We start from the raw sequence: 25,648 nt of genomic DNA on the forward strand, positions 1-25,648 counted from the left end.
CAGTGAAGGAAAAATGGACAGGTAATGCAAGCTTTGGAATATCTTTAAAACCACTAAATGCTCCTTCAGAGCTGTATACTACCAGGTATCGCTAGTACTATGTACAATATGTAAAGCAGTCTACATTAAATGTAGACTGCTTTACATATTGTACATAGTACTAGCGATACCTGGTAGTGTCATTATATATGTTCAATGTTGAATCATTTGGGGACAAGTAAGAGTAGTAGAGAAACAAGTCTTCCATTGAGTTATTATGGCTGAAGTTTTCAAAATCTTTATGACTATAAGTTAACTTTTTATTGGTTGAAAACAATAAAACAACAAGTGTAAATTCAACATAAAAGTAAACCATAACATAACAGTAAATTATTAATTCACACAACAATCAATGTAAACTTGTCACAGGATATTGAGAGTAAATTTCCGAGCTGTGAAAAATCCCAGGATAAAGTCCTGCAACTCATGAACAAATTAGTCGAAAATGAAAAATATAAAAGGATCTAGTTTTCTTCCATGAATCTTATATGTTGTATATGAGAATTTGTAAAGAAAAATTGAGTTATCATACCATTAAAAGTTGACAGACTGGCAGACATTGGTAAAGCATGATACATTCGGTCTTCAAACAACATATAATTTTGTAAAATGAACCAAATTAGAAATTACATCATTTGTGATTTGAAATAACATTTCAGAAACACTTGTAAGTCACACTGACAAGACACGATTTTATTGTTTGGTTAGATTTTTACCATTCATTATCTTTTGTTAAAAATTTATTAAATTTGAATACCTATTAGACTTTTTAAAATCCCAAATAAACAGAATAATCTATAAACAAATCATATCTCACATCAGTATTAATGGTCTCAACTTGTTTGTTTCAAATTGAATGTATGAATGATATGTACATTTTAAACATGATAAAAGTTTTCTTTTTTGTTTGTTTAAATAACTGAAGTACAGTAGCAATTGTACAATTTCTATTTGTGCCCTCCTGATGCAGATCAATGTTTATTAAATGTCCTAAGAGGCTGATTTCTATTCCAAGTAGTTGTATGGACTGATGCTTGCCCTCCTGATGCAGATCAATGTTTATTAAATGTCCTAAGAGGCTGATTTCTATTCCAAGTAGTTGTATGGACTGATGCTTGCCCTCCTGATGCAAATTAATGTTTATTAAATGTCCTAAGAGGCTGATTTCTATTCCAAGTAGTTGTATGGACTGATGCTTGCCCTCCTGATGCAAATCAATGTTTATTAAATGTCCTAAGAGGCTGATTTCTATTCCAAGTAGTTGTATGGACTGATGCTTGCCCTTGATGTAACTGTCTTCTTGTTGATTCCATCTCTCTTTTGGTCCTAAGTATCATTGTGCTGAAATTTTATTAAATAATACTTATGTGATATTTCAACTATACACACACAGTCACACACTTATAATTTTTGTCAGAGTAGGGCTCCTTTGTTTCTAAATCGGAGGTAGTGAATATGTGGTCTGAAGCCTAAAGAGTTATAAAAGATTATCAGAAGTCTATTAGTTTTTGATTATTCCCCTTTCTAGGTCAATTTGTAGTTAAAAAAAAATTACTATCTGAGCATTATGTTACTCGTAAACGCAGAATTCACAGCTAAATTTAAACTGATAAAATTGAGAATGGAAATGGGGAATGTGTCAAAGAGACAACAACCCGACCAAATAAAAAAAACAACAGCAGAAGGTCACCAACAGGTCTTCAATGTAGCGAGAAATTCCCGCACCCAGAGGCGTCCTTCAGTTGGCCCCTAAACAAATATATACTAGTTCAGTGATAATGAACGCCGTACTAATTTCCAAATTGTACACAAGAAACTAAAATTTAAATAATACAAGACTAACAAAGGCCAGAGGCTCCTGACTTGGGACAGGCACAAAAATGCGGCGGGGGTTAAACATGTTTGTGAGATCTCAACCCTCCCCCTATACCTCAAACCAATGTAGAAAAGTAAAAGCATAACAATACGCACATTAAAATTCAGTTCAAGAGAAGTCCGAGTCTGATGTCAGAAGATGTAACCAAAGAAAATAAACAAAATGACAATAATACATAAATAACAACAGACTACTAGCAGTTAACTGACATGCCAGCTCCAGACTTCAATTAAACTGACTGAAAGATTATGATTTCATCATATGAACTTCAGGCACAATCCTTCCCGTTCGGGGTTTAGTATCATACCATCATAACATATATGAGAAGAACATAACCCGTGTCATGCCAACAACTGTTTTTAGAATAAATGTGTTTAGTTCCGTCGCAAAGACCTTATCAGTGACTCAATATTAACCCCAAAATATGCAATCTTTAATGACTTGACAACAGTATCGTAATTATATCCCTTCTTAATAAGTCTATTCACAGGTTTTGTAAGTTTATGAGGTGAATACTGACACCTTTGTGCTTTATAAAGAATGTTTCCATAAAAAATTGGATGTGAAATATCTGAACGTATAAGAAGTCTGCATGTTGAGCTATATTTACGAATGATGTCTTTATACCGATGCTAAAATTTATTAATTTTCTCTCGTTAAAATCTAAAACATTGTTACATACATGAGCGAATCGTACAAGTTGAGATATATAAACACTGTAAGATGGTGACAAGGGAACGTCACCATCTAAAAACGGATAATTAACAATAGGAAATGAAAAATCATCCCTTTTATCATAAATTTTAGTATTCAGCTTTCCGTTAGTGATATAGATATCAAGATCGAGGAAAGGGTAGTGGTCATTGTTAGTATCAGCTTTATTTAAAGTAAGTTCACCAGGATAAATTTCATTAATATACATACTGAAGTATTTGAGAGCCAAAATATCATCCAAATATCTACACAATGTATAACTTTAGTAGAAATACTTGAAAGTTTAATTTCAGACTACAGGTACATAAACTTTCAATATCAAGAGCAATTTTGGTTGATTTTTCCTGTTTGTCCTACTGCTTTCAAGACTCCATAATTTTTACAATGAGTTTAGTATGAAATCAAGGGTATTTAAGTTTAAAAGAATATTGACCGCCCTCTTTTTTTTTTCATCAGGTGTCAGTAATTATCTATTAATTAACCAATAATGCAGTTTTGTCACAAGTAGGGCCACTTTTACATAGGTTCTAAATTAGAGGGGGATGAATTGGTGGTCTGACACCTTAAGTCTGAATAAAACAAGCATCTACATGTATACTTACTTGAGCTGAGATAGTTCTCTGATAAGACCTTGGACAACAGTTGTACCATCATGAAGGAAAGGTTTCCTGAAACATTCACATAATATTTTAGCTATTTTAATATCAGATCACCCATTTTTCTAACAGAATATATAGTATGCAAAATTTCCTTACCACATTAGTAAGTCACACAAAATGTTGATACATTTCAACAATACTAAGCATTGTTAATCGCTTCTTGAGGATTTTTTGTAATTTGGATGGTCATATGAATACTAGTACATGTATTATAAATATTTTTTTAGAACTTGAGTAAAATCAATGAACATGTATTTGACAGCTTATGCCTTGTACTTCATCTTCGCTGGCCAAGGGTTACGATCGAGTCCCCTACTCTCAACCCATGGGCATATAAAATTTTAGAATTTTGGATCCGCAAGTCAACAATTTTCATTGGTTGCAGTTGTAACTGGCGGCATGAAATGAAAAATCCTTTAAGATGATCATTTGTTGATTGTCAGTCTTCATAGGAGTGATTATCCTTAAATTAAGATTCTTTTACCCTCTTTTGAGTTTTGAGCAAAAATATTAACTGGCAGTTTCTAACTAAGTTCATTTATGAGTAAAATACAGATAAACAGGATTTTTTTTCTTTCAAACTTTACTTCTGGATAAGATCTTGGTATCATAAACAAGTTTGTGTCCAAGTTTGGTAGGTATTCAGAATAGTTTAAGAAAGTTATTAATATTTCAAAAACTTTTACAACAGAGTGAATATTTGTGGATGTAGACAAAGACGACAACAACAGAATGTAGGATAGCTATGTCTCTCTTTTGCGATTTAATATCTCAGGCTGGACACAAATGCTTTTAGATTTTTGTTTAAAAACATATACAAATATTTGAGTGACAATTTTTCTTTCTTTTGGTGCAAAGTTGATTAAAATCCAAAAAGAAATAACACTATTTTCAAATAAAATGTGGTTTAACATGAAATATTTAGTGAAAAATCCCAACAGATAAATACTTATTCCAAGGCTTTGTACTGAAGACTTGGTGAAGATATAAAGCAAAGCAACATATGACACACAATTGTTTAAAACACAATATGCAATTTTGTGCATTCTATAACTAGCCTACCCTGATTTGTTACCTTTCTATCTTGTCTGGTAATGTGAACTCTTCAACCCAGTCTATAGTACACAACTGTGAATCTGTCATTTCTTCTGACTCTCTACACATATCTGATAGATAAACATGTATATATTATACAATGCATAAAGAATAATAAAATAACAGAATTATTTGTTCACCCTTTTTAAAAAAAAATAAAGTTCAGTATCTTCTGGTACCTTTATACCCTTCCTAGATTCATTCCAAACTTAAGTTTTTATATCTCAAATAATATTACTTATATATATATATATATATATACAACTCGTCTAAACATCAACCCAACAATGTTAGATCTGTAAATTTGCTTTCGCAAATTTTTGGTTCTTCCCTTGCCGGGGTTCGAACCCATTCTTCTGTGATATTGTGACACCAAATCGCCTGCACTGCAGCCGTTCCTTTAGACCACTCGACCACCTGAGCTCTAAAAAAAAGAGCTTTCGCTGGCCATGTGTTACCTTTCCATGTCAGTGTTAATCTAGCGGCGTACTACAGTACATGATATATAAGGCATGAAGATGTTATTGTTACAGATCAGCTAAATTATCTATAGTAAAGGATCCTACAAATTCATGTAAGATACAGTCACAGAAAATAATTATATTCATAAGTACGTCTGTGTCAGTGACAACCCTACAACAGATGTATCCATAGTATATACACATGTATAGTAACGTATTACCTCATGTAAAACTTATGAATTCTAAAATTACTAAGATGTAAAAAAAACTATGGAAAATTATCTAAAAACAATAAATATGTCAGAGTTTGAAGACAGAAATTTCATGAAAATTAGTGAGGAAATGAGATACAATATAAAAGTAAGAAGATGTGGTACGATTGCCAATGAGACAAGTCTCCACAAGAAAAACAGAAGATTTTTTTACTGTGGATTCATTTACTTTCTTGTGTACCATTTTTGTGGATAAAGGAAAAAATGTAGCATGTTCATGGATAATCAATTTCCTTGTTTAGGCAAGTGCTGCATATATTCCTTTGGAAATTTAAATTTGTTTAACACTTTATAAAAACATGGTTCCACTGTACCCACGAATAAGACACGGTTCCACTGTACCCACGAATATCAGTATCCAACGATTATTAATGAATCAACTATATTTTAAAATGAGTGTATGTGGTTCGATTATCAATGAGAAAACTATCCTACAAAGACAAAAGGATTTTAAAACATTATGACTGATAGAAATAGTTTTTAAAGATTCTTTAAAGGAAATGAGGATGAACTGTAAATGAAATAGTAATTACCTAAGGTTTGTGATGTAATTGGAACTTTTTGTAGTTCACACTTTGAACTTTGAAGGACATCTTCTTTGTCAGACACAGTGATTTCAGTATCATCTGTGATGCTAGGGTTTTCCATAGGTTTCTGAGAGCAACAGCTTTCTGCTATCTTCCCATTGTTTGCTGATGTTCTGTCCTCTAATGATAAATTATGTTGTATTTCCAATATGCTCTGGATATTCTTTGAAGTTTGCTGAGCTTCTGGTATATAAGTTCCTGTAATGTTGACAGTTTCATATTTTTGTTTATCTTCAAGCTGTGGAAATGCTTGTGTCAGTTCATCTTCTATGGCTTCTATTTCTTCAGGTATGAAAACCTGTGTCCCCTCAAAATGCTCAACTTCATTTTCTGAACTCTGTGAACAAGTTTTACTTTGAGAGTCAACAAATTCTGACCCATTTTCTTTTTCTTCTGTACTGTTTTCCTTCATAGTTACATTTGACAAATCTCCAATTTCATTTTCAACTTCAGATACAGCAATATTTCCACTATTCTCAGCTTTATTCTCAAGTTCATTTTGAACCATTTTGCTGTGTTCATCTTTAGACAAGATATTTGCATGATCTGTTGAAACAATTTCAGAGGGATGAACTTCCAATTTATTCATAGATGTTGATCTTGTCAATGAAGATATAGGTTTAAAAGATCTGTCATCAAGGTCTGTAATTTTGTCAGGTATGAGTGACATTTCACCAGGAACTTTGTCAGGTATGAGTGACATTTCACCAGGAATTTTGTCAGGTATAAGTGACATTTTATCAGGAGTTTTGTCAGGTATGAGTGACATTTCACCAGGAATTTTGTCAGGTATGAGTGACATTTCACCAGGAACTTTGTCAGGAATAAATGACATTTCTTTAGGAATTTTGTCAGGTAAAAGTGGCATTTCATCAGGATTTTTTTCAGGTAAAAGTAACATTTCATCAGGATTTTTTTCAGGTAAAAGTGACATTTCATCAGGAATTTTGTCAGGTATAAAAGACATTTCATCAGGATGAACTTCTGGTGTATCTGACACTGGACTTCTATTTATGTTTGGTGAATAGGAAATTTCAATGTCAGTTTCCATCATAGCATCACTATTATTGGAAGGTAGAACTAACTGATCTGCACAGTCAGAACTTAGTAAATGTTCACAATTTTTACTATTCATTTCAGGTTTCTGATCTAATTCATTAGCAATGGTATTTGATGTGTCAACAGGTATTCTATCTTCAAATACAACCATTTCCTTCTTATCTTCCTTCAATTTCTGATCAGCATCTGTCACAGTACATGTTGTATAAACAGATGCAATACCTTGACTTTGTGTTGTTTCATCCTGACCATTTTGCCTATATAATAAAAAAGCTGATTTTCATACTTGTTTCAGAGCTGTCAAAATTATGTTGATAAATTTGATTCAGATTCTCAAAATTGATTAATAATATACTAAAACATATATCCAAATTACAATAAGTCTGAAATAAACAGTTAACAATGCATGAACTGATTGCACTTGATAATATATAACAGAATTTGTATTTAGAGGGGTCTAAATACAGTACAAAACAATATTTACCAAAAGACCAAAAAAGTGAAAAAGTATATTTTAACATTTGACTAACAGGGTGAACAATGGATGTTCTTAAACCCTGGCCCCTGCCATTGGCTATTGCCAAATAAACAGATCACCAGATGTAAAAAAAAAAAATCTTAATTATTAGTTTATAACCAAACAGAAAACATTAAACCCTGCATAAAAGACAGTAATACGGCAACCAAAAGCTGATAAAATTAGTACACCATATTCAGATTTCGACAATACTTATGTCTCTTCAGTGATGTATATATATACATATAGGATATAAAATGCATTTTCCCTTGTTAATATCATTTAAATAGTACATACTCTCTTCCAACAGTTGAAGACAGCTTCTGTTTTTTCCCAAAGGCTGGTACTATCTTCCTATTAGCATCATTAGGAAGCTGACTGTAAATACAAAGTAATAATCAAATAATGTCATTAGTTGTCTCATTTTAAGTGGTTTACATCAACAGGTTAAAACATGGAACTTTGCTCATTGTTGAAGACCTTACAAAACCTAGAGATAATATCATTCATGTTCTTTAGTTGTTAGTGTTACATTGTAAATCAAATTACCAATTTCTAAATTGAGTATATACATACTTGGATGGATATAAGAAGTAACCTTATAAGACCTTGAAATCATATTTCACAGCTAGGTAAATGGTATTCTTGGGGAAGACATAAGGTGCTGTAAATTGCCAAATAATGCCATTAGCCATTTAATTTAAAGAGATTTACATTTTAATGTCTAGTGGCTATTATGGTCAATAAGTTTGCTTGCCTTTCAAATAATGTTGAGTGATGGAATATTTTTTTTTATTTATCTGCTCCTTGACAAAATTTTTTGTGGTAATAATTTAGACTGGGGCGCAATAACAACTGAAGAAATATGTAACAACTTGAAAGATAAAATTGTGTCAAAATTAGGTCCACAAACCTATTCTCAGGAGCTGCTTCTTTAATATAGTTATCCTGGATCCACTTCTGCTGTTTGCTAGGGACCAGCAATTAAGACTAACTTAGTTAGTAAAATTTAAATTACAATCTGAAACATCCTTTCTATAAACATTTTGTATGTAGCAAATTGAGTATATCTGTGGATTCATTATTATTTGTCAGATACTGTTTTTGTGGACTTCAGGTGAATCACTAATCAAAATGTTTGACTAAGTACACATTTTCTTTGAAAGCTATTTTCCTACTGCATGTTACTTAAAGGTTTGGTTGGCCTGCTTGCTTTTTTTATATAACGTTTGCTCCTGCATTGTAATTAAGTTGTTTTCTAATTGCAATCAATAGAGAGGTGGGTTTCATTGCTATTGGATGCTTGATTAAACATTTATACAAACAAAGCAAGCAAACCAAGCAAACCTTAAAACTACATGCATTTGCAAAATAGCTCTAAAATTGAATGAAGACTTACACAAAAATATGAAGACATAATTTGCAACAATGCATCAGTGCACCAAAAGGTGATGCTTTCTTACAATGATTAAAGAACATGATAATACTATGACTAACTTTGTTTGGACGATAAGAAGACTAGGGGCATAGTATTCCTTAAAACCTTGGACACAGATAATACCTGGAAGATACTGAAGGGTCATATTCTTCCTTGTCAAGCTTTGTCTTGGCTGTATCTTTAACAGTCTTTGTTTGAACTAAATTATAAAAAAAAATCAAAAAAACAAATCAAACTGTGATGTTCATGAAAAAATAGCAACACTTAAAGGCAATGCTTGGAAAACCATTACATCTCCATGGAAACTATATTTATTCAGATTGTTAACAATCATTGCAAACAGAATCAACCATACAACAAATATTCAATCTAATTAAAATCATATCTCCACACTCACTCATTTCTTATGCTTAGTCGCAGCGAAAAAATGAGAAAGTACAGAGATTTAATTTTAATTAGATTGAAAAAATATTCAGTACCAAATGTACAGCAAAGTAAGCTACCACATGACCATCAAATTACAAATTTTTTATTATAGTCCAAAGTATGCACAAGAAGCACCGATTTTATTTTTTTTAACATATAAGCCATGCCATGAATATAAGGTGTAATAGATTATGTTCTTAATTTAAAGTATATTAATGCTTTCTTTTAATTACATTTATAAAAAATTGTTGTAGTAATTACCATTCATGCATGTAGATATTGTCTCTGAAACTACATGAATTATATATTTATAGTGACCTCTTGGCATGTTTTTTTTTATTACTCTAAGTATTAAATATGAATATTTTAGAAAGTTATACTGTTATATAACAAAAGTGCAAAAGCTTGAATTACCTACTTGCTTTACCATAATGACTGCCACAGAATTGCATTGAAAGTCAATAAGATAAGGGTTTTACTGCAAGTATCACATATAATCCATGTAAATGATGTCATGGTCAGATAAATCTTGCCAGACAGATATGAATGTACTTTAAATTCAATCGTACCCCAAATTTAGACTAGTTGATATATGCATATTGCTAATGAATAGTATCTGAGAATGGACTAAAAACAAGGATTTATGTACATGTAAACTAGAAAATTTAGAATTCTTGAAAAATTTATAAGAAATGTATGATAAAACAAGAATGTGTTCATAGTACAAGGATGCCCCAATTGCACTATCATTTTCCATGTTCAGTGGACCGTGAAATTGGGGTCTAAACTTTAATTTGGAATTGAAATAACAAAGATCATATCATAGGGAACATGTGAACTAAGAATCGACGAACGGACGGAAGAATGGACGGAGGAACAGAGGGACGAACGGACCCATAGACCAGAAAACATAATGCACCTCTACTATCGTAGGTGGGGCATAAAAACTAACCCAATATTAAAAGGAGTATTAGCCATGCATGCTAAGGAGGTTTAAGTTACTGTTGTTTCATTTATTTTTGTAAAATTGTTGGTATCAACTTTTGTGGATTGAGGAAAACTTGCATTTCATGGATATTTGATTTCGTGGCTTTGCTTATTTTTCTGAGCACAAAGTCTATAGAAAATATGTTATTCATTGAACATTTGAATTTGCGGCTCACTTGTACCCACGAAACCCACAAAAATTGGTATCCAACAAATAATAATGAATCCACAGTACCTCATACTGAAATATCAGTGAAAGTTACTTGAAACCTTCTTGAACCTTGGTCATGCATGCATGGGTCACTAAATTAGGTTTATTGTTTTCATCATAAAATTTTATCAATTTTCAAGAATTCAAAACTGAGTGATATTGGATAAAACTGTAAGTTACCTAATATTTCATATTTATATTTTCTAAAAGGCTAGTCATCATGGCTAAAATATAAATAATTCTCACCTTTTCTCTTCCTTTCTTTTTTCATATTTTTCTTTTCTGTATTCTAAGCTGCAAAAGTTTTAAGAAAATGGGTCAGACTCAAATGTTGCAATATAAACATGGAAATGACACTAGCATTTGTTTTTTTATGTATTTTAGGTTGCATCTATGTTAACTTGTGAGGAAAGGTGATATAAAATTTATATAATTTCGAACACCTCAGGAGAACTTAAGAATATATATTTTCAAAAACAGGGAAAAATAACCAAAACAAAACAAAACAAAACAAGAGGCTCTTAAGAGCCTGGAGCCTGAATCTCTCACCTATATAATTTCATATTTAAACATGACATCAAAGTTTTCTTTTGCTTTTAAAATTTTAAATGTATAAATAGTAAGTGTAGACACAAAACAGTGTGGATAGTAGTATCAAGCATTCTGAGAGTATTATCCAAATAATGAAAAAAAAATGATTGTCGCAATTTGTGGCCAAGTTTGGTTAAATTTGTCACAGTTGTTTCAGGAGATGACTTTTGTTAGATAAAAAAATTGCAAAAAATTGTGACTTTTGACTTTAAAGGGCAATAACTCCTTATGAGGTCAATTGACTATTTTTGGTCATATCGACTTATTTGTAGATCTTATGTTGCTGAACATTAATGCTGTTTACAATTTATCTCTATCTATAATAATATTTAAAATAATAACCCTAAACTGCAAAAGGGGGAGTGCCAATTTGCCGGAGATTTGTTTCATTCGATAAGATAGGTAAATCATGATTTAAATAGCCCGATAGATGCTAATTATAGTACAAGAAAATATGTCACATTATTTATTTTCATACCTTGAACAGGTATTCCTACAAAAACAATGCCAAGACTATTGGTTTTTTTAATATTGATTTTATTTTATTATAAACATCCTTAAAGCAAGGTGGCATACTACGTAACTTGTCAAGAAGCCAAATAATAATATCAAACAAATTAAAATCGTGATTTTCTCATTCTGAATGTACATTTATGTATATCTGTATTTGTCCTGGTCTTTTAAATGTTTTATCGTCTAAGATAAGATGGGATAATACATGTATATATTTTGACCAGAGAACATCTTACATCAGTTGGTCATAGATCAATGTTACATTGTCGTTTCTGTCATTTTAACAAATGGGCCCTTTGCTGTCATACAAATGCAACAGCTTCTTGATGTTTTACCTACAATGACGATTTGTATTGTAACTGATTTGTTCTGTTGTGTTGTTTTATTTTCTGATGCCTAAGGTACCGGTGTAGGGACGGTGGTAAAAATTATAGTACTAGTATCTATACAGATTGTGAATTGGCGACAACATTGTTGTTGACTGCATTTGTTACATATAATACCATCTTCTTAAAAGGTTTCGAAAAATGTTTGTGTTGTTTTGAAACTCGCATACAATGGCCTTATTTGAAGTTATGTGTATATTACACCCGCAACATGTAGAATTCATTGCTATATAATTAATTCTCGTGTTATTGGTTATGTTCAGTTCAACGGCAGTTGATTCTTGAATATATGTAATAAATGTAAACATATGTCTTGCATAGAAAGTGCGTCAAGAGTATGGACAGTCATAAGAATGCACACAATAAGCGATACATTATTTTTTCTTTGATACATGTAAAATGATAAACTAGTAAACTATATAGGCAAAATGAACCAGAATGACTCTATGAATTAAGCAAACATCCAAAAAAATATGATAGAGACATTAAAATTTAATATAAAAACACAAAAAATGTAATTTGTTCTGAGCAAGATTCAAACCCTTTTATCAAAACCATCATTTATTAGTAGGTCTGTGCTTTACGGATGGAGCTACGGCGATACTTATATGTATGTTAGTTATTGAGAAGCTATATCGGTACAATTTATCGATGTTTCATTTTTTTCTTCCAAAAAGTTGTTTTTTATGTAATAAGGACACACTAAACCAATTTCATTTTTAAGGGAAAAAGAAGTATAAATAACAAGAGTCTTAAAAAGCATAACTTTTTTTTGGTTTGAAATGTCCTTCTGGGGGAATTCCCTATTTTTCTTACCTAAAAACACCCAAAATCCGCATATTGGACTTTCATCCTTTTTTAGGGTTAAATTAACCATTGATCACACTTATCATAATATATGTAAATCGATATATTGATCAAAAAGCATTTTTATTTTTTGTTTTTATTGTAAATTTTATTCTGTCGGCACTTTTTGAAATTGGCCCTTCTGTGAAAAAAATCATCTGCAAATTGGCCCTACCTCTTTCCTTAAAATAAAAAATCAGGGGCAGCAACCCAACAAAAGCTTGTCTGAATTATCTCAAAGTTTCAGGACAGACAGATATTAACCTGATGAACAGTTATAAATATCCATAGTCAAATTTGCTCTAAATGCTTCAGTTTCAGAGATATAACTGCATTTTACCCCCATGTACTTTTATAAGGTTTATGACCCTTTCTGTAGTCATTTTTGTACGAACTTTTCAAACTTTAATTGAATCAAAACTACAGATATAACGAATAATAGAGATAAGCCATTTTGAACATACATGTACATGTATACCAAGGGAAAAGTTTATGCAAAGCATTATTGTTTACTGTTTCATTACTTTAAATAGAAAAAGAGTACTTTGTGGCAAATAAACCAAGAATTTTATAGAAAATCCATAGCCTTAAATACATAAATTTAAGTTATAAAATTTTAAACATGATGGATTACTCACCTGTTTTTAATATGATGTGCTAGTTATAGAATAACTAATCGAAGAATTCAAATAGAGAAAAATATTCAACATGTAACCGAATAACACATTAATTAACGAATGCGCGTAGTGCATGAGTTAATTATCAGTGTTGTTCGATCACAAGTTAAATATTTTTCGATATTTAAATTCTTTAATTAGTTATTCTTTTTATTAAATTGGCAAATGGCTTTTTTTAAAGAAATTAATGTAAAATATGTAACTAACTACATCTTTTTTCTACGCATTCACAATTTGTTTTGATCCGCTGTTATCGACGTTTTGACAACATCTATTGTTGTATGATGTCAGAGAGTGAAATAACCACATTTATTTCACATGTGAAATTATCTGTTTTTATTTAACTGGGAAATCAATGTAATTCATTGCAACCAATGAGTTACTGAGTCACTAAAGTCAAACGCACATTAGAAGGTGTACCTGAATTGGTCCATATTTATATTTGTTTCAACCAATATATAAATTTATAAACTTGCTTTAAGGAAGTCATTGCTAGCACTGCATGCAATGGTCCTCCATTTATCAAACACCGAATTGTCAATTATGAGAGTAAAAGGGGAAAGGCTGTGGATTTTCTACAAAAATCTTGAATTTATTTGCCACAAAATCCCATTTTGATATTAAATGCAACGAAACAATAAAAAAATGAAGCTTTGCAGGACGTTTCCCCTTGGTATATGTACAAAATGGTCTATCTCTACTATTCATTGTCTTTGCTCTTTTGATATTATTGCAGTTTAAAAATTTTGTAATTCACATAGCTACAGAAGGGGGTCATTAACTCTAGCTGTCAACATGTATTTGTTCCACCTAACAGAAGTTCCAGTGGAAACTTTATTATAAACAATGTCATAATACCTGTACCTGTTGGAACAAATACTCTATACTATTAATTCCGTTAGGAACATCTACTGTAATATTTCGTCCTGTGGAAATAATATTCCAGAATAGTTTTACCATTTGGAACTTATATTATGAAGGAACTTCTATTCTAACCACTGTCGGCCATCTTGATAGGTGGGCAGGGTCATGGAACACAATTGTATACCCCAATCATAGGCTAGCCCAATAATGAATGTGGCAATTGTATATAAATTCTTGAAAATACTATATATAAGTTAATATAAGATAAGACATAAATGCCCAAGTTTTTGAGGTATGAGCATAAAACTGCATTTAACCCATCGTTCTATTTGTCCATGACTATCATGTTTTTTTACGGAACGGTAAATAAAAAACAAACTTTATACTAGATACCACAAGAATTATTCAGCTTATCTTTGGTTCAATAAGTTTCAGAAGATAGTTATCATAGTAGATCTTTGAAATAGTTTATACCGGAAACTTGTAAACTAGTAATCGGAACGTACCCGTAGGCTTGTCCGAAACTCCGGATTTAAAATAAAATCGTTCGTCTGGTGTATATACTTTATATATTACTTTCTATTCCATGTGCATGCAATAACTGTTCAGAGTTCTATTGTCATGTATTTCATTTTATTATTTCATTGTTATAACAAATCATTGTAATCATTGTATGAAATTTAAAACCCGCAAGGGTCCATAATTGGATTAATAAAGTATTCTTATTCTTATTCTTATTCTTATACTAATATAAGACCCCTACTTAATTTAGTCCTGGTATATATGGTGAGTTTATTTACAACCACTGGGTCGATGCCACTGCTGGTGGAGATTTATTTCCCCGAGGGTATCACAAGCCCAGTTATTGATATGGTTATATTTATAACTTGAGAAGTAGGTTCAGTAAGACCCCTTCTTTCCGTCTAAAATGAAAGAGGCCGCATTCGCAAAATGACTTGTAAGATGCTTAAAGAACTTTTGTGCTGCATGTTTATATACTGATTGAACTCTTGCTTTATATGTTTAATGTTGTGTGCATGACTCGATATGTATGTTTTGTTTTATTTGATGTTATGTCGGTTTTAAAAGCTCTTCAGAGCTTATGTTTGTAATTGCTTGCTTATACCGACTCTAAATAAAGCTTTATGTCTTATGTCTTATGTCTATTCGTGTTCATTCATAATGTTGAAATGTAAGTCGTATTTTATGATAATACAAAACATATAGGATGAGGATGAACAGTTACACGGATGCGGCCACTTTCATTTTTGACAAAATCCATCTGAAAAATGACGTTTTTTTGGCATATTTTATAGATTTTTCATATTTAAGCTTGAATCAGAGCGTTTTTGATGACAAAATCAGTTAAAATATTTGACATAAACTAATCGAATCAATTGAAATAGACTCTTAAGTGTTTAAAAAGTGTCCAAAAACTTTCGTTAGATGAACCTAAAATTTGAGGCCAAAATCGGCCCTTACCTTTACTGTTTACAAATTTTTTGAAATACTAAGACTTTTCTACCATAGATTACCTTAGCTGCATTTGGCAAAACTTAGGAATTTTTGTCCTCATCGCTCTTCAACTTCGTACTTTATTTGGCCTTTTTAACTTTTTTGGATTCGAGCGTCACTGATGAGTCTTTTGTAGACGAAGTCTGGCGTATATACTAAATTTAGTCCTTGTATCTATGGTGAGTTTATTTGCATAGACAGTCAGTTAAAGTCATAAGAAACCTCAACTTAAAAAAATTAATGCATATGTTTTTTATAACTCAATGGATAGTTTTCATTATAAAACTTATGTATACATATACTTTTTTCTGAAGAAAATTCTTTAATTTATTCATATTTAGAAGAAGTTTACTTCATTTTGATTGCTTCCTTCCAGAAGCAATTCCCCCGATATATTTTCCGTATGCAAAGTGACCTTAGTGTGACCCGGCCATCTCGTAAAAATCCGGTGATCGCAATACGCATGGATGTCCTTAACATAAACTATTATCTGAATTTACATGTTAAACACGTGCTCAATTTCCATGCTTTTTGTTGAGTTTTTGTTGATTGTTGACAAACCGGTGACAATCGTTAAACTTCGGCTTCAAAACACGAATTTCAATTACTTGCCATATTTTCACAACAACATTGACCGATTGAAAAAAAAATGACGATTATACGAAATTTATGCGAAAATAATGATAAACTCGTGCACAGAAAACTAAGTTTATGATGTTTGTATGCATTGGTTCAAGAATTGGAAGAACATTATTTTTCACCGGTCACTCGTTTCTTATGACTTTAACATTTCTTAAATTTCATTTTGAAAATTAGAATACATGAATTTTGTACTTGCTCAAACGTGAAACAGAAATTTCTGGAAAAGGAGAAGCTCATTTATCGGGAGCGCCTGATTGCAACGCAGTTTCTGAGATATCCAGTATTTTTATCTTGAGCTCAGAGGTCAATGTCACACGAAAGTTATAATGATATGTGACACGTCGTATTAAGGTGATATGTGACCCATCGTCTTAATGTGATACAAGTTCATATCATGCCTACTAGTAGACTGAATAATCTGTATCTAGTGTGGGTACATTTGTCATTCCATATTTTCTTTTCATCATTTGGCTATTTTATATATTTTTATTTTTTTGTGTCCAATAGCCAAATGATGAAAAGAAAATATGGAATGCCAAATGTACCCACACTAGAGACAGATTATTCGGTCTAGCCTACTACATTTGTAGTACCAAAAGATTTTCAATGAGTTTGCTATTCATTCGAAAATATACTGGAGTAGAAAAATCCGTGAGCACAACGTACTTTCCGAAAAATTTCCTTGGGAGGTTTACTGTAATATCTTAAATAAGCCGTTTAACAATTCGTCACGCAGTTACTTAATTCGATCATATTGATCGGCATTGAATATTAAAATCGCACAAGGAACAGTAACAAGCATTCTGTGAGTATTGCATGGCAATGCATAGTCCCCTACCGGTGAAAACATCATTGTAGTGGAGCAAACCTACATTGAACTAAATTCTTCAAACAATTTACTAAAGAAAAGAAAACAAATCCCAAGTGTTATTTATCTTAATACAATGTATCTTTAAAAACAAATTATTTCCCTTTGAACTGAAATCTAGTACTTTTAATAAGTATTTCATCAAAAATTTAATTCTAGGGAAAGGTTTAACTGAACAAGGAAAAAAGCTAAAATCGTGAGTAACGAACTTGACCTGATACATTTACAATACACAAAATATCAAATCAATATCTACAAGCACGAGGAAAAAAAGGTGTGGAAAATTGATTTGCCGGAATGACGGATGGCTCTAGACGAACGGACGAACAGACGGACATAGTGCAAACATAAAGTCCCCTTCGACTTCATCGGTAGGGGACTAATAAACGAATAAATAAAATACTGCGATTTGATCGGTTAATTACCCCAGTGAAAATAACACCCACCCTTATTCACCCCGGGATAAATAAAAAAAAATGCATAACTAAATAAAAAAAAAAATATATATATAAAAAAAAACAGGCTCAGGCTAGCAGCCACTCGCTAGCAGCCACTTCGCTAGCAGCCAGTTTTCAGATATGTCTATAAACCCAAAAGTTGCATAAGATACAAACGTACTTTTTAGAAATATTTTTATCAATCATATAATCACAAAATAATCTGTTTTTATATATGAGTGAGCAGCCGAAGACACCATTTAATGTTTTTTTTTTCAAATTAACATGTAATTTTCTGATTATTACTTTATTCACTTTTCATATACCAAACAGCGTGCTGCGCGCAATATTAAATAGTGTATGAAGGTTAGTAAATAGCTATGCACTTATTTAAATGCTTGCAAAATTTTTGTTACATGACATCGACTTTTCCATAAGAAATAAATTTTGTGATATTGTTAGAAATAGCTTTCCATAGCATCGGCATCCTGTCAAGTAGTTCCTAAAAAGTATCAATAGTTTTGCATTACAAGAATAGAAAATTGCACTCGTGCTTTGCTATTTTTTTGTCAGACAAATTTGTTTTGACAAAAGATTCTACTTCTGAACAAGCGGAATGCGCTCACATTTGATTATACGAAAGGTTTATTTGTTGTACTTAATGTATGGTGTGCACGGAAAATATCAATTAGCAATTTATAAAAGAAACCTACCTATCATTTGCACCTAGTGGCTAAAAAAGTATTGCCGTAGGGAATTTTTGACAGACTTTTGAAAATTTGGGGTAGGCATGTTTGACCCTTAAGACCTAAGTTCGGACCTATGGTGAAGACAAACTATGAGTTGTCCCACCTGGACCTTTTGGCCCATTGGACCCTAGCCCATTACCTACCCTTTCCACCTAGTGGCTAAAAAAGTATTGCCGTAGGGAATTTTTTACACTCTTTTAAAAGTTGGGGTAAGGCATTTTTAAAAAAAATCTAATTTTGGACCCATGGTGAGGACAAACCATGAGTTGTCCCACCTGGAACTTTTCGCCCATTGGACCCTAGCCCATTACCTACCCTTTCCACCTAGTGGCTAAAAAAGTATTGCCGTAGGGATTTTTTTACACTCTTTTAAAAGTTGGGGTAAGGCATTTTTTTAAAAATCTAATTTTGGACCCATGGTGAGGACAAACCATGAGTTGTCCCACCTGGACCTTTTGACCCATTGGACCTTAGACCCTCACCTATCATTTGCACATAGTGGCTAAAAAAGTATTGCCGTAGGGAATTTTTTACACTCTTTTAAAAGTTGGGGTAAGGCATTTTTTTTAAATCTAATTTTAGACCCATGGTGAGGACAAACCATTAGTTGTCCCACCTGGACCTTTTGACCCATTGGACCTTAGACCCTCACCTGTCATTTGCACATAGTGGCTAAAAAAGTATTGCCGTAGGGAATTTTTGACAGACTTGAAATTTTGGGGTAGGCATGTTTGACCCTTAAGACCTAAGTTGGGACCTATGATGAAGACAAACTATGAGTTGTCCCACCTGGACCTTTTGGCCCATTGGACCCTTGCCCATTACCTACCCTTTCCAGCTAGTGGCTAAAAAAGCATTGCCGTAGGGTATTTTTTACACTCTTTTAAAAGTTGGGGTAAGGCATTTTTAAAAAAATCTAATTTTGGACCCATGGTGAGGACAAACCATGAGTTGTCCCACCTGGAACTTTTGACCCATTGGACCTTAGACCCTCACCTATCATTTGCACATAGTGGCTTAAAAAGTATTGCCGTAGGGAATTTTTGACAGACTGTTGAAATTTTGGGGTAGGCATGTTTGACCCTTAAGACCTAAGTTCGGACCTATGGTGAAGACAAACTATGAGTTGTCCCACCTGGACCTTTTGGCCCATTGGACCCTTGCCCATTACCTACCCTTTCCAGCTAGTGGCTAAAAAAGTATTGCCGTAGGGAATTTTTTACACTCTTTTAAAAGTTGGGGTAAGGCATTTTTTAAAAAATCTAATTTTGGACCCATGGTGAGGACAAACCATGAGTTGTCCCACCTGGACCTTTTGACCCATTGGACCTTAGACCCTCACCTATCATTTGCACATAGTGGCTAAAAAAGTATTGCCGTAGGGAATTTTTGACAGACTTTTGAAATTTTGGGGTAGGCATGTTTGACCCTTAAGACCTAAGTTCGGACCTATGGTGAAGACAAACTATGAGTTGTCCCACCTGGACCTTTTGGCCCATTGTACCCTAGCCCATTACCTACCCTTTCCAGCTAGTGGCTAAAAAAGTATTGCCGTAGGGAATTTTTTACACTCTTTTAAAAGTTGGGGTAAGGCATTTTAAAAAAAAATATAATTTTGGACCCATGGTGAGGACAAACCATGAGTTGTCCCACCTGGACCTTTTGACCCATTGGACCTTAGACCCTCACCTATCATTTGCACATAGTGGCTAAAAAAGTATTGCCGTAGGGAATTTTTGACAGACTTTTGAAATTTTGGGGTAAGCATATATGACCCTTAAGACCTAAGTTCGGACCTATGGTGAAGACAAACTATGAGTTGTCCCACCTGGACCTTTTGGTGCATTGGACCCTAGCCCATTACCTACCCTTTCCACCTAGTGGCTAAAAAAGTATTGCCGTAGGGAATTTTTTACACTCTTTTAAAAGTTGGGGTAAGGCATTTTTTTTAAAATCTAATTTTGGACCCATGGTGAGGACAAACCATGAGTTGTCCCACCTGGACCTTTTGACCCATTGGACCTTAGACCCTCACCTATCATTTGCACATAGTGGCTAAAAAAGTATTGTCGTAGGGAATTTTTTACACTCTTTTAAAAGTTGGGGTAAGGCATTTTTTTTAAATCTAATTTTAGACCCATGGTGAGGACAAACCATTAGTTGTCCCACCTGGACCTTTTGACCCATTGGACCTTAGACCCTCACCTGTCATTTGCACATAGTGGCTAAAAAAGTATTGCCGTAGGGAATTTTTGACAGACTTTTGAAATTTTGGGGTAGGCATGTTTGACCCTTAAGACCTAAGTTCGGACCTATGATGAAGACAAACTATGAGTTGTCCCACCTGGACCTTTTGGCCCATTGGACCCTTGCCCATTACCTACCCTTTCCAGCTAGTGGCTAAAAAAGCATTGCCGTAGGGTATTTTTTACACTCTTTTAAAAGTTGGGGTAAGGCATTTTTTTTTAAATCTAATTTTGGACCCATGGTGAGGACAAACCATGAGTTGTCCCACCTGGAACTTTTGACCCATTGGACCTTAGACCCTCACCTATCATTTGCACATAGTGGCTTAAAAAGTATTGCCGTAGGGAATTTTTGACAGACTGTTGAAATTTTGGGGTAGGCATGTTTGACCCTTAAGACCTAAGTTCGGACCTATGGTGAAGACAAACTATGAGTTGTCCCACCTGGACCTTTTGGCCCATTGGACCCTTGCCCATTACCTACCCTTTCCAGCTAGTGGCTAAAAAAGTATTGCCGTAGGGAATTTTTTACACTCTTTTAAAAGTTGGGGTAAGGCATTTTTTTAAAAATCTAATTTTGGACCCATGGTGAGGACAAACCATGAGTTGTCCCACCTGGACCTTTTGACCCATTGGACCTTAGACCCTCACCTATCATTTGCACATAGTGGCTAAAAAAGTATTGCTGTAGGGAATTTTTGACAGACTTTTGAAATTTTGGGGTAAGCATATATGACCCTTAAGACCTAAGTTCGGACCTATGGTGAAGACAAACTATGAGTTGTCCCACCTGGACCTTTTGGTGCATTGGACCCTAGCCCATTACCTACCCTTTCCACCTAGTGGCTAAAAAAGTATTGCCGTAGGGAATTTTTTACACTCTTTTAAAGTTGGGGTAAGGCATTTTTTTTTAAATCTAATTTTGGACCCATGGTGAGGACAAACCATGAGTTGTCCCACCTGGACCTTTTGACCCATTGGACATTAGACCCTCACCTGTCATTTGCACAGAGTGGCTAAAAAAGTATTGCCGTAGGGAATTTTTGACAGACTTTTGAAATTTTGGGGTAGGCATGTTTGACCCTTAAGACCTAAGTTCGGACCTATGGTGAAGACAAACTATGAGTTGTCCCACCTGGACCTTTTGGCCCATTGGACCCTAGCCCATTACCTACCCTTTCCACCTAGTGGCTAAAAAAGTATTGCCGTAGGGAATTTTTAACACTATTTTAAAAGTTAGGGTAAGGCATTTTAAAAAAAATCTAATTTTGGACCCATGGTGAGGACAAACCATGAGTTGTCCCACCTGGACCTTTTGACCCATTGGACCTTAAACCCTCATCTATCATTTGCACCTAGTGGCTAAAAAAGTATTGCCGTAGGGAATTTTTTACACTCTTTTAAAATATGGGGTAAGGCATTTTTTTTAAAATCTAATTTTGGACCCATGGTGAGGACAAACCATGAGTTGTCCCACCTGGAACTTTTGACCCATTGGACCTTAGTCCCTCACCTATCATTTGCACATAGTGGCTAAAAAAGTATTGCCGTAGGGAATTTTTGACAGACTTTTGAAATTTTAGGGTAGGCATGTTTGACCCTTAAGACCTAAGTTTGGACCTATGGTGAAACCAAACTATGAGTTGTCCCACCTGGACCTTTTGGCCCATTGGACCCTAGCCCATTACCTACCCTTTCCACCTAGTGGCTAAAAAAGTATTGCCGTAGGGAATTTTCAACACTCTTTTAAAAGTTAGGGTAAGGCATTTTTTTAAAAATCTAATTTTGGACCCATGGTGAGGACAAACCATGAGTTGTCCCACCTGGACCTTTTGACCCATTGGACCTTAGACCCTCATCTATCATTTGCACCTAGTGGCTAAAAAAGTATTGCCGTAGGGAATTTTTTACACTCTTTTAAAAGTTGGGGTAAGGCATTTTTTTAAAAATCTAATTTTGGACCCATGGTGAGGACAAACCATGAGTTGTCCCACCTGGAACTTTTGACCCATTGGACCTTAGACCCTCAACTATCATTTGCACATAGTGGCTAAAAAAGTATTGCCGTAGGGAATTTTTGACAGACTTTTGAAATTTTGGGGTAGGCATGTTTGACCCTTAAGACCTAAGTTCGGACCTATGGTGAAACCAAACTATGAGTTGTCCCACCTGGACCTTTTGGCCCATTGGATCCTAGCCCATTACCTACCCTTTCCAGCTTGTGGCTAAAAAATTATTGCCGTAGGGAATTTTTTACACTCTTTTAAAAGTTGGGGTAAGGCATTTTTTAAAAATCTAATTTTGGACCCATGGTGAGGACAAACCATGAGTTGTCCCACCTGGACCTTTTGACCCATTTGACCTTAGACCCTCACCTATCATTTGCACCTAGTGGCTAAAAAATATTGCCGTAGGGAATTTTTGACAGACTTTTGAAAATTTGGGGTAGGCATGTTTGACCCTTAAGACCTAAGTTCGGACCTATGGTGAAGACAAACTATGAGTTGTCCAACCTGTACCTTTTGGCCCATTGAACCCTAGCCACTTACCTACCATTTCCACCTATTTGCTAAAAAAGTATTGCCGTAGGGAATTTTGACAGACTTTTAAAAGATAAGGGGTAGGCATTCAAGTCCGCCGTCTGGGCAAGGATATCAATGGAACTTTGCAAATTGAAAGCTATGGTATGAAAAAATCCAGGCGCACTGGGTATGATTACCACGACTTTCACGGACGGTAGTATTGACAGTGTTAAGATATGATTTTTAGGACCGAAAAAAATGTGTCTAATAAATTGAATTGGGGATGGTGGTTGGGGTAACCTAAATTGATCTTTTTTTATTGTTGGGATGAAGACATGGATCCTATAGCGGACATGGGGTAAGTTGTTGAAAATGTCAAAGCCCCGAGAGGTATTACCAAAATGAACCACCTTTGATGGTACTCCCGGTTTGGGAAAGATCAGTTGGTTGAGTTGCTTGTAACAGAAGAAACCAACCTTAAATATCAGCAGCGTCCGAAACCCCAGACGAGGAAGACGATTATCATGCAGGCAAAAAAACTTGGATTGAAAGGTATGAGCAGGCTGTCGATAGTGCATCCGCCAACGAAAGCCTTGAAAGAGGCATTTACTACCTGGAAGATGACCCCCATTATTGATATGGACGTGCAGACTTTCCTTGACGTCTCTCAGATGTCACTGGAGGAACTTAAAACAAATTGGACATTGAAAGGAGCAAAAATCAATGTGGTGCTACACTGTACCTTTGTGAATATTAATCCAACAGGTAATGCAGATGATGAGAACAAGGGATACTTTCACTCGAGATTTTCACCGAGGCCACGATCTAAGCTGAAACCCTTGATTAGATGGACAAAAAGATCGGAATAAGTATTGCCCAGTAAACCTCTGAAAAATGTGGCTGAACATTGAAAGCAATTGTAAATCTTCAAGTCAATATTAACAAACACCGGCCGCTGGGAGGGTCACAGTATTTTTAAAAAAGGCTGTAAACAATATGAAAAAAAATCAATCTGGGAAAAGTGTAGTTCTCGGTCAGCCTTAAGGGTATTGGTAAGTTCGAGAAGGTTAATTTAACCCTGACAGTCAATGTATTATAAATTAACGACAATGAAGTATACCTGCTGCGCATATCAGACGTTAGCGAATAGCGGGAGAGGGACATCAACTTGCTGCTGATAAAAAAAAGTCTTGGCTGGTGCTAAGCCAGACTTCGAACCACAATTGTGAGACCCACCTGTGCTCCACCTGTGCTACAGGTGTATGCACCAGTTCACATTAAAGAAGTCCTGGAGACCCACAAAGAGTGTTGCGTCAACCACAAGGCGGTTAAGATCGAGCTGCCCAGGCTAATTAAGGAAGGGACTTACCAGACCTTTGACAACACTCACTCGATAGGAGTCCCATCGTGGTGTTCGCGGAATTTTAGTGTTTAACCGAGAAAGTTGAAACCAGGATTGATAAACCACATACGAAAGCCTTCCAAAAGCACATGCCTTCGTGTCTCTGCTACCCCATCAAGTGCTTTGACGACAACGTGTATACCAAGTCACCAGTTCTGTATATCATGCAAAAGCCAGGAGAAGATGTGGCACAGGTCTTTGTTGAATGCCTTGAAAAAGAAAATCAAGGCCATTTACACCTAATAGAGAATTCTCGATATCTTACTTTACTAAAGTCATACATGAAGTATACGTAAGAAATCACAATTAAGACCATATTTGAGATTGAATTGTCTCCCTTTTCCCGAAATGCATTCAGCCATAATTTCGCCTTTAACTTCATATTTTCATTAATCTCATTAGGATATTTGAATTAAGACAACATTAGTGGAAAACGTTTATTTTCAGTAAGGGAATCATGAATACATTGGACAATTAAACAATCTTTTGTTGGTTGATACTGTACGTGTAAGTCTTTTTTGTTTGATAGAAACAAACCGATCAAAAAACAGATACAGCTCAATGCCATTAATCGGCTGAATTCTGTTTTATGGTAAGGTGTTGTCTTTTTGAAATGTTTTCGTCTTTCATTTTTTGTTATACTTCGTCATCCCGGGCTTTAATATCTCAGATCTTAATCTAAAATGTATGTCATAGCTTAGACTATTTCTTACGAGTTATTTATTGTGAATTGTTGCAACTGTCTTTTTAAACTGATTTTTACCGACTGCTGTTGCATCGCTTTCTAAACTTAGGAGATAATTTTGAGTTGGTAAACATGTTTGTCCACCGCCATAATTTATACTCGGTCATATGCTACTCAGTGCTTGACTAAGTTGCTGCTTATAATATTTGTGTTTGGTCTGCACATGTTTGCTTTCTCGTTTTAATTCCCTTTCCTAAAAAGAGATTTCGTCAGTGCACAATTAGTCGATCTCAAAGCTAACATGCACGTTTTAAACTTGAAAAAGCAGTTTTGATTTTTTTAGTATTTAGTGATTCTGGTAACT

The 25,648-nt window shown here is 34.2% G+C and overlaps 1 protein-coding gene across 1 annotated transcript; it reads right to left on the bottom strand.

Annotated features, from left to right (window-relative positions):
• Window positions 1-338: 338 nt before the first annotated feature.
• On the bottom strand, window positions 339-14,707 carry LOC134707019 (uncharacterized). Its single transcript, XM_063566488.1, has 8 exons — window positions 14,612-14,707; window positions 10,588-10,635; window positions 8,841-8,916; window positions 7,577-7,657; window positions 5,650-7,019; window positions 4,364-4,454; window positions 3,232-3,297; window positions 339-1,380 (listed from the first exon to the last, which is right to left on the bottom strand). Exons 2-8 carry the CDS (start codon window positions 10,610-10,612, stop codon window positions 1,254-1,256), a joined length of 1,836 nt encoding a protein of 611 aa, XP_063422558.1. The 5' UTR covers window positions 10,613-10,635; window positions 14,612-14,707; the 3' UTR covers window positions 339-1,253.
• Between the last annotated feature and the right edge of the window lie 10,941 nt (window positions 14,708-25,648).

This window comes from Mytilus trossulus, chromosome 2 (genome assembly GCF_036588685.1).
Source record: "Mytilus trossulus isolate FHL-02 chromosome 2, PNRI_Mtr1.1.1.hap1, whole genome shotgun sequence".
Taxonomy (NCBI): Eukaryota; Metazoa; Mollusca; class Bivalvia; order Mytilida; family Mytilidae; genus Mytilus; species Mytilus trossulus.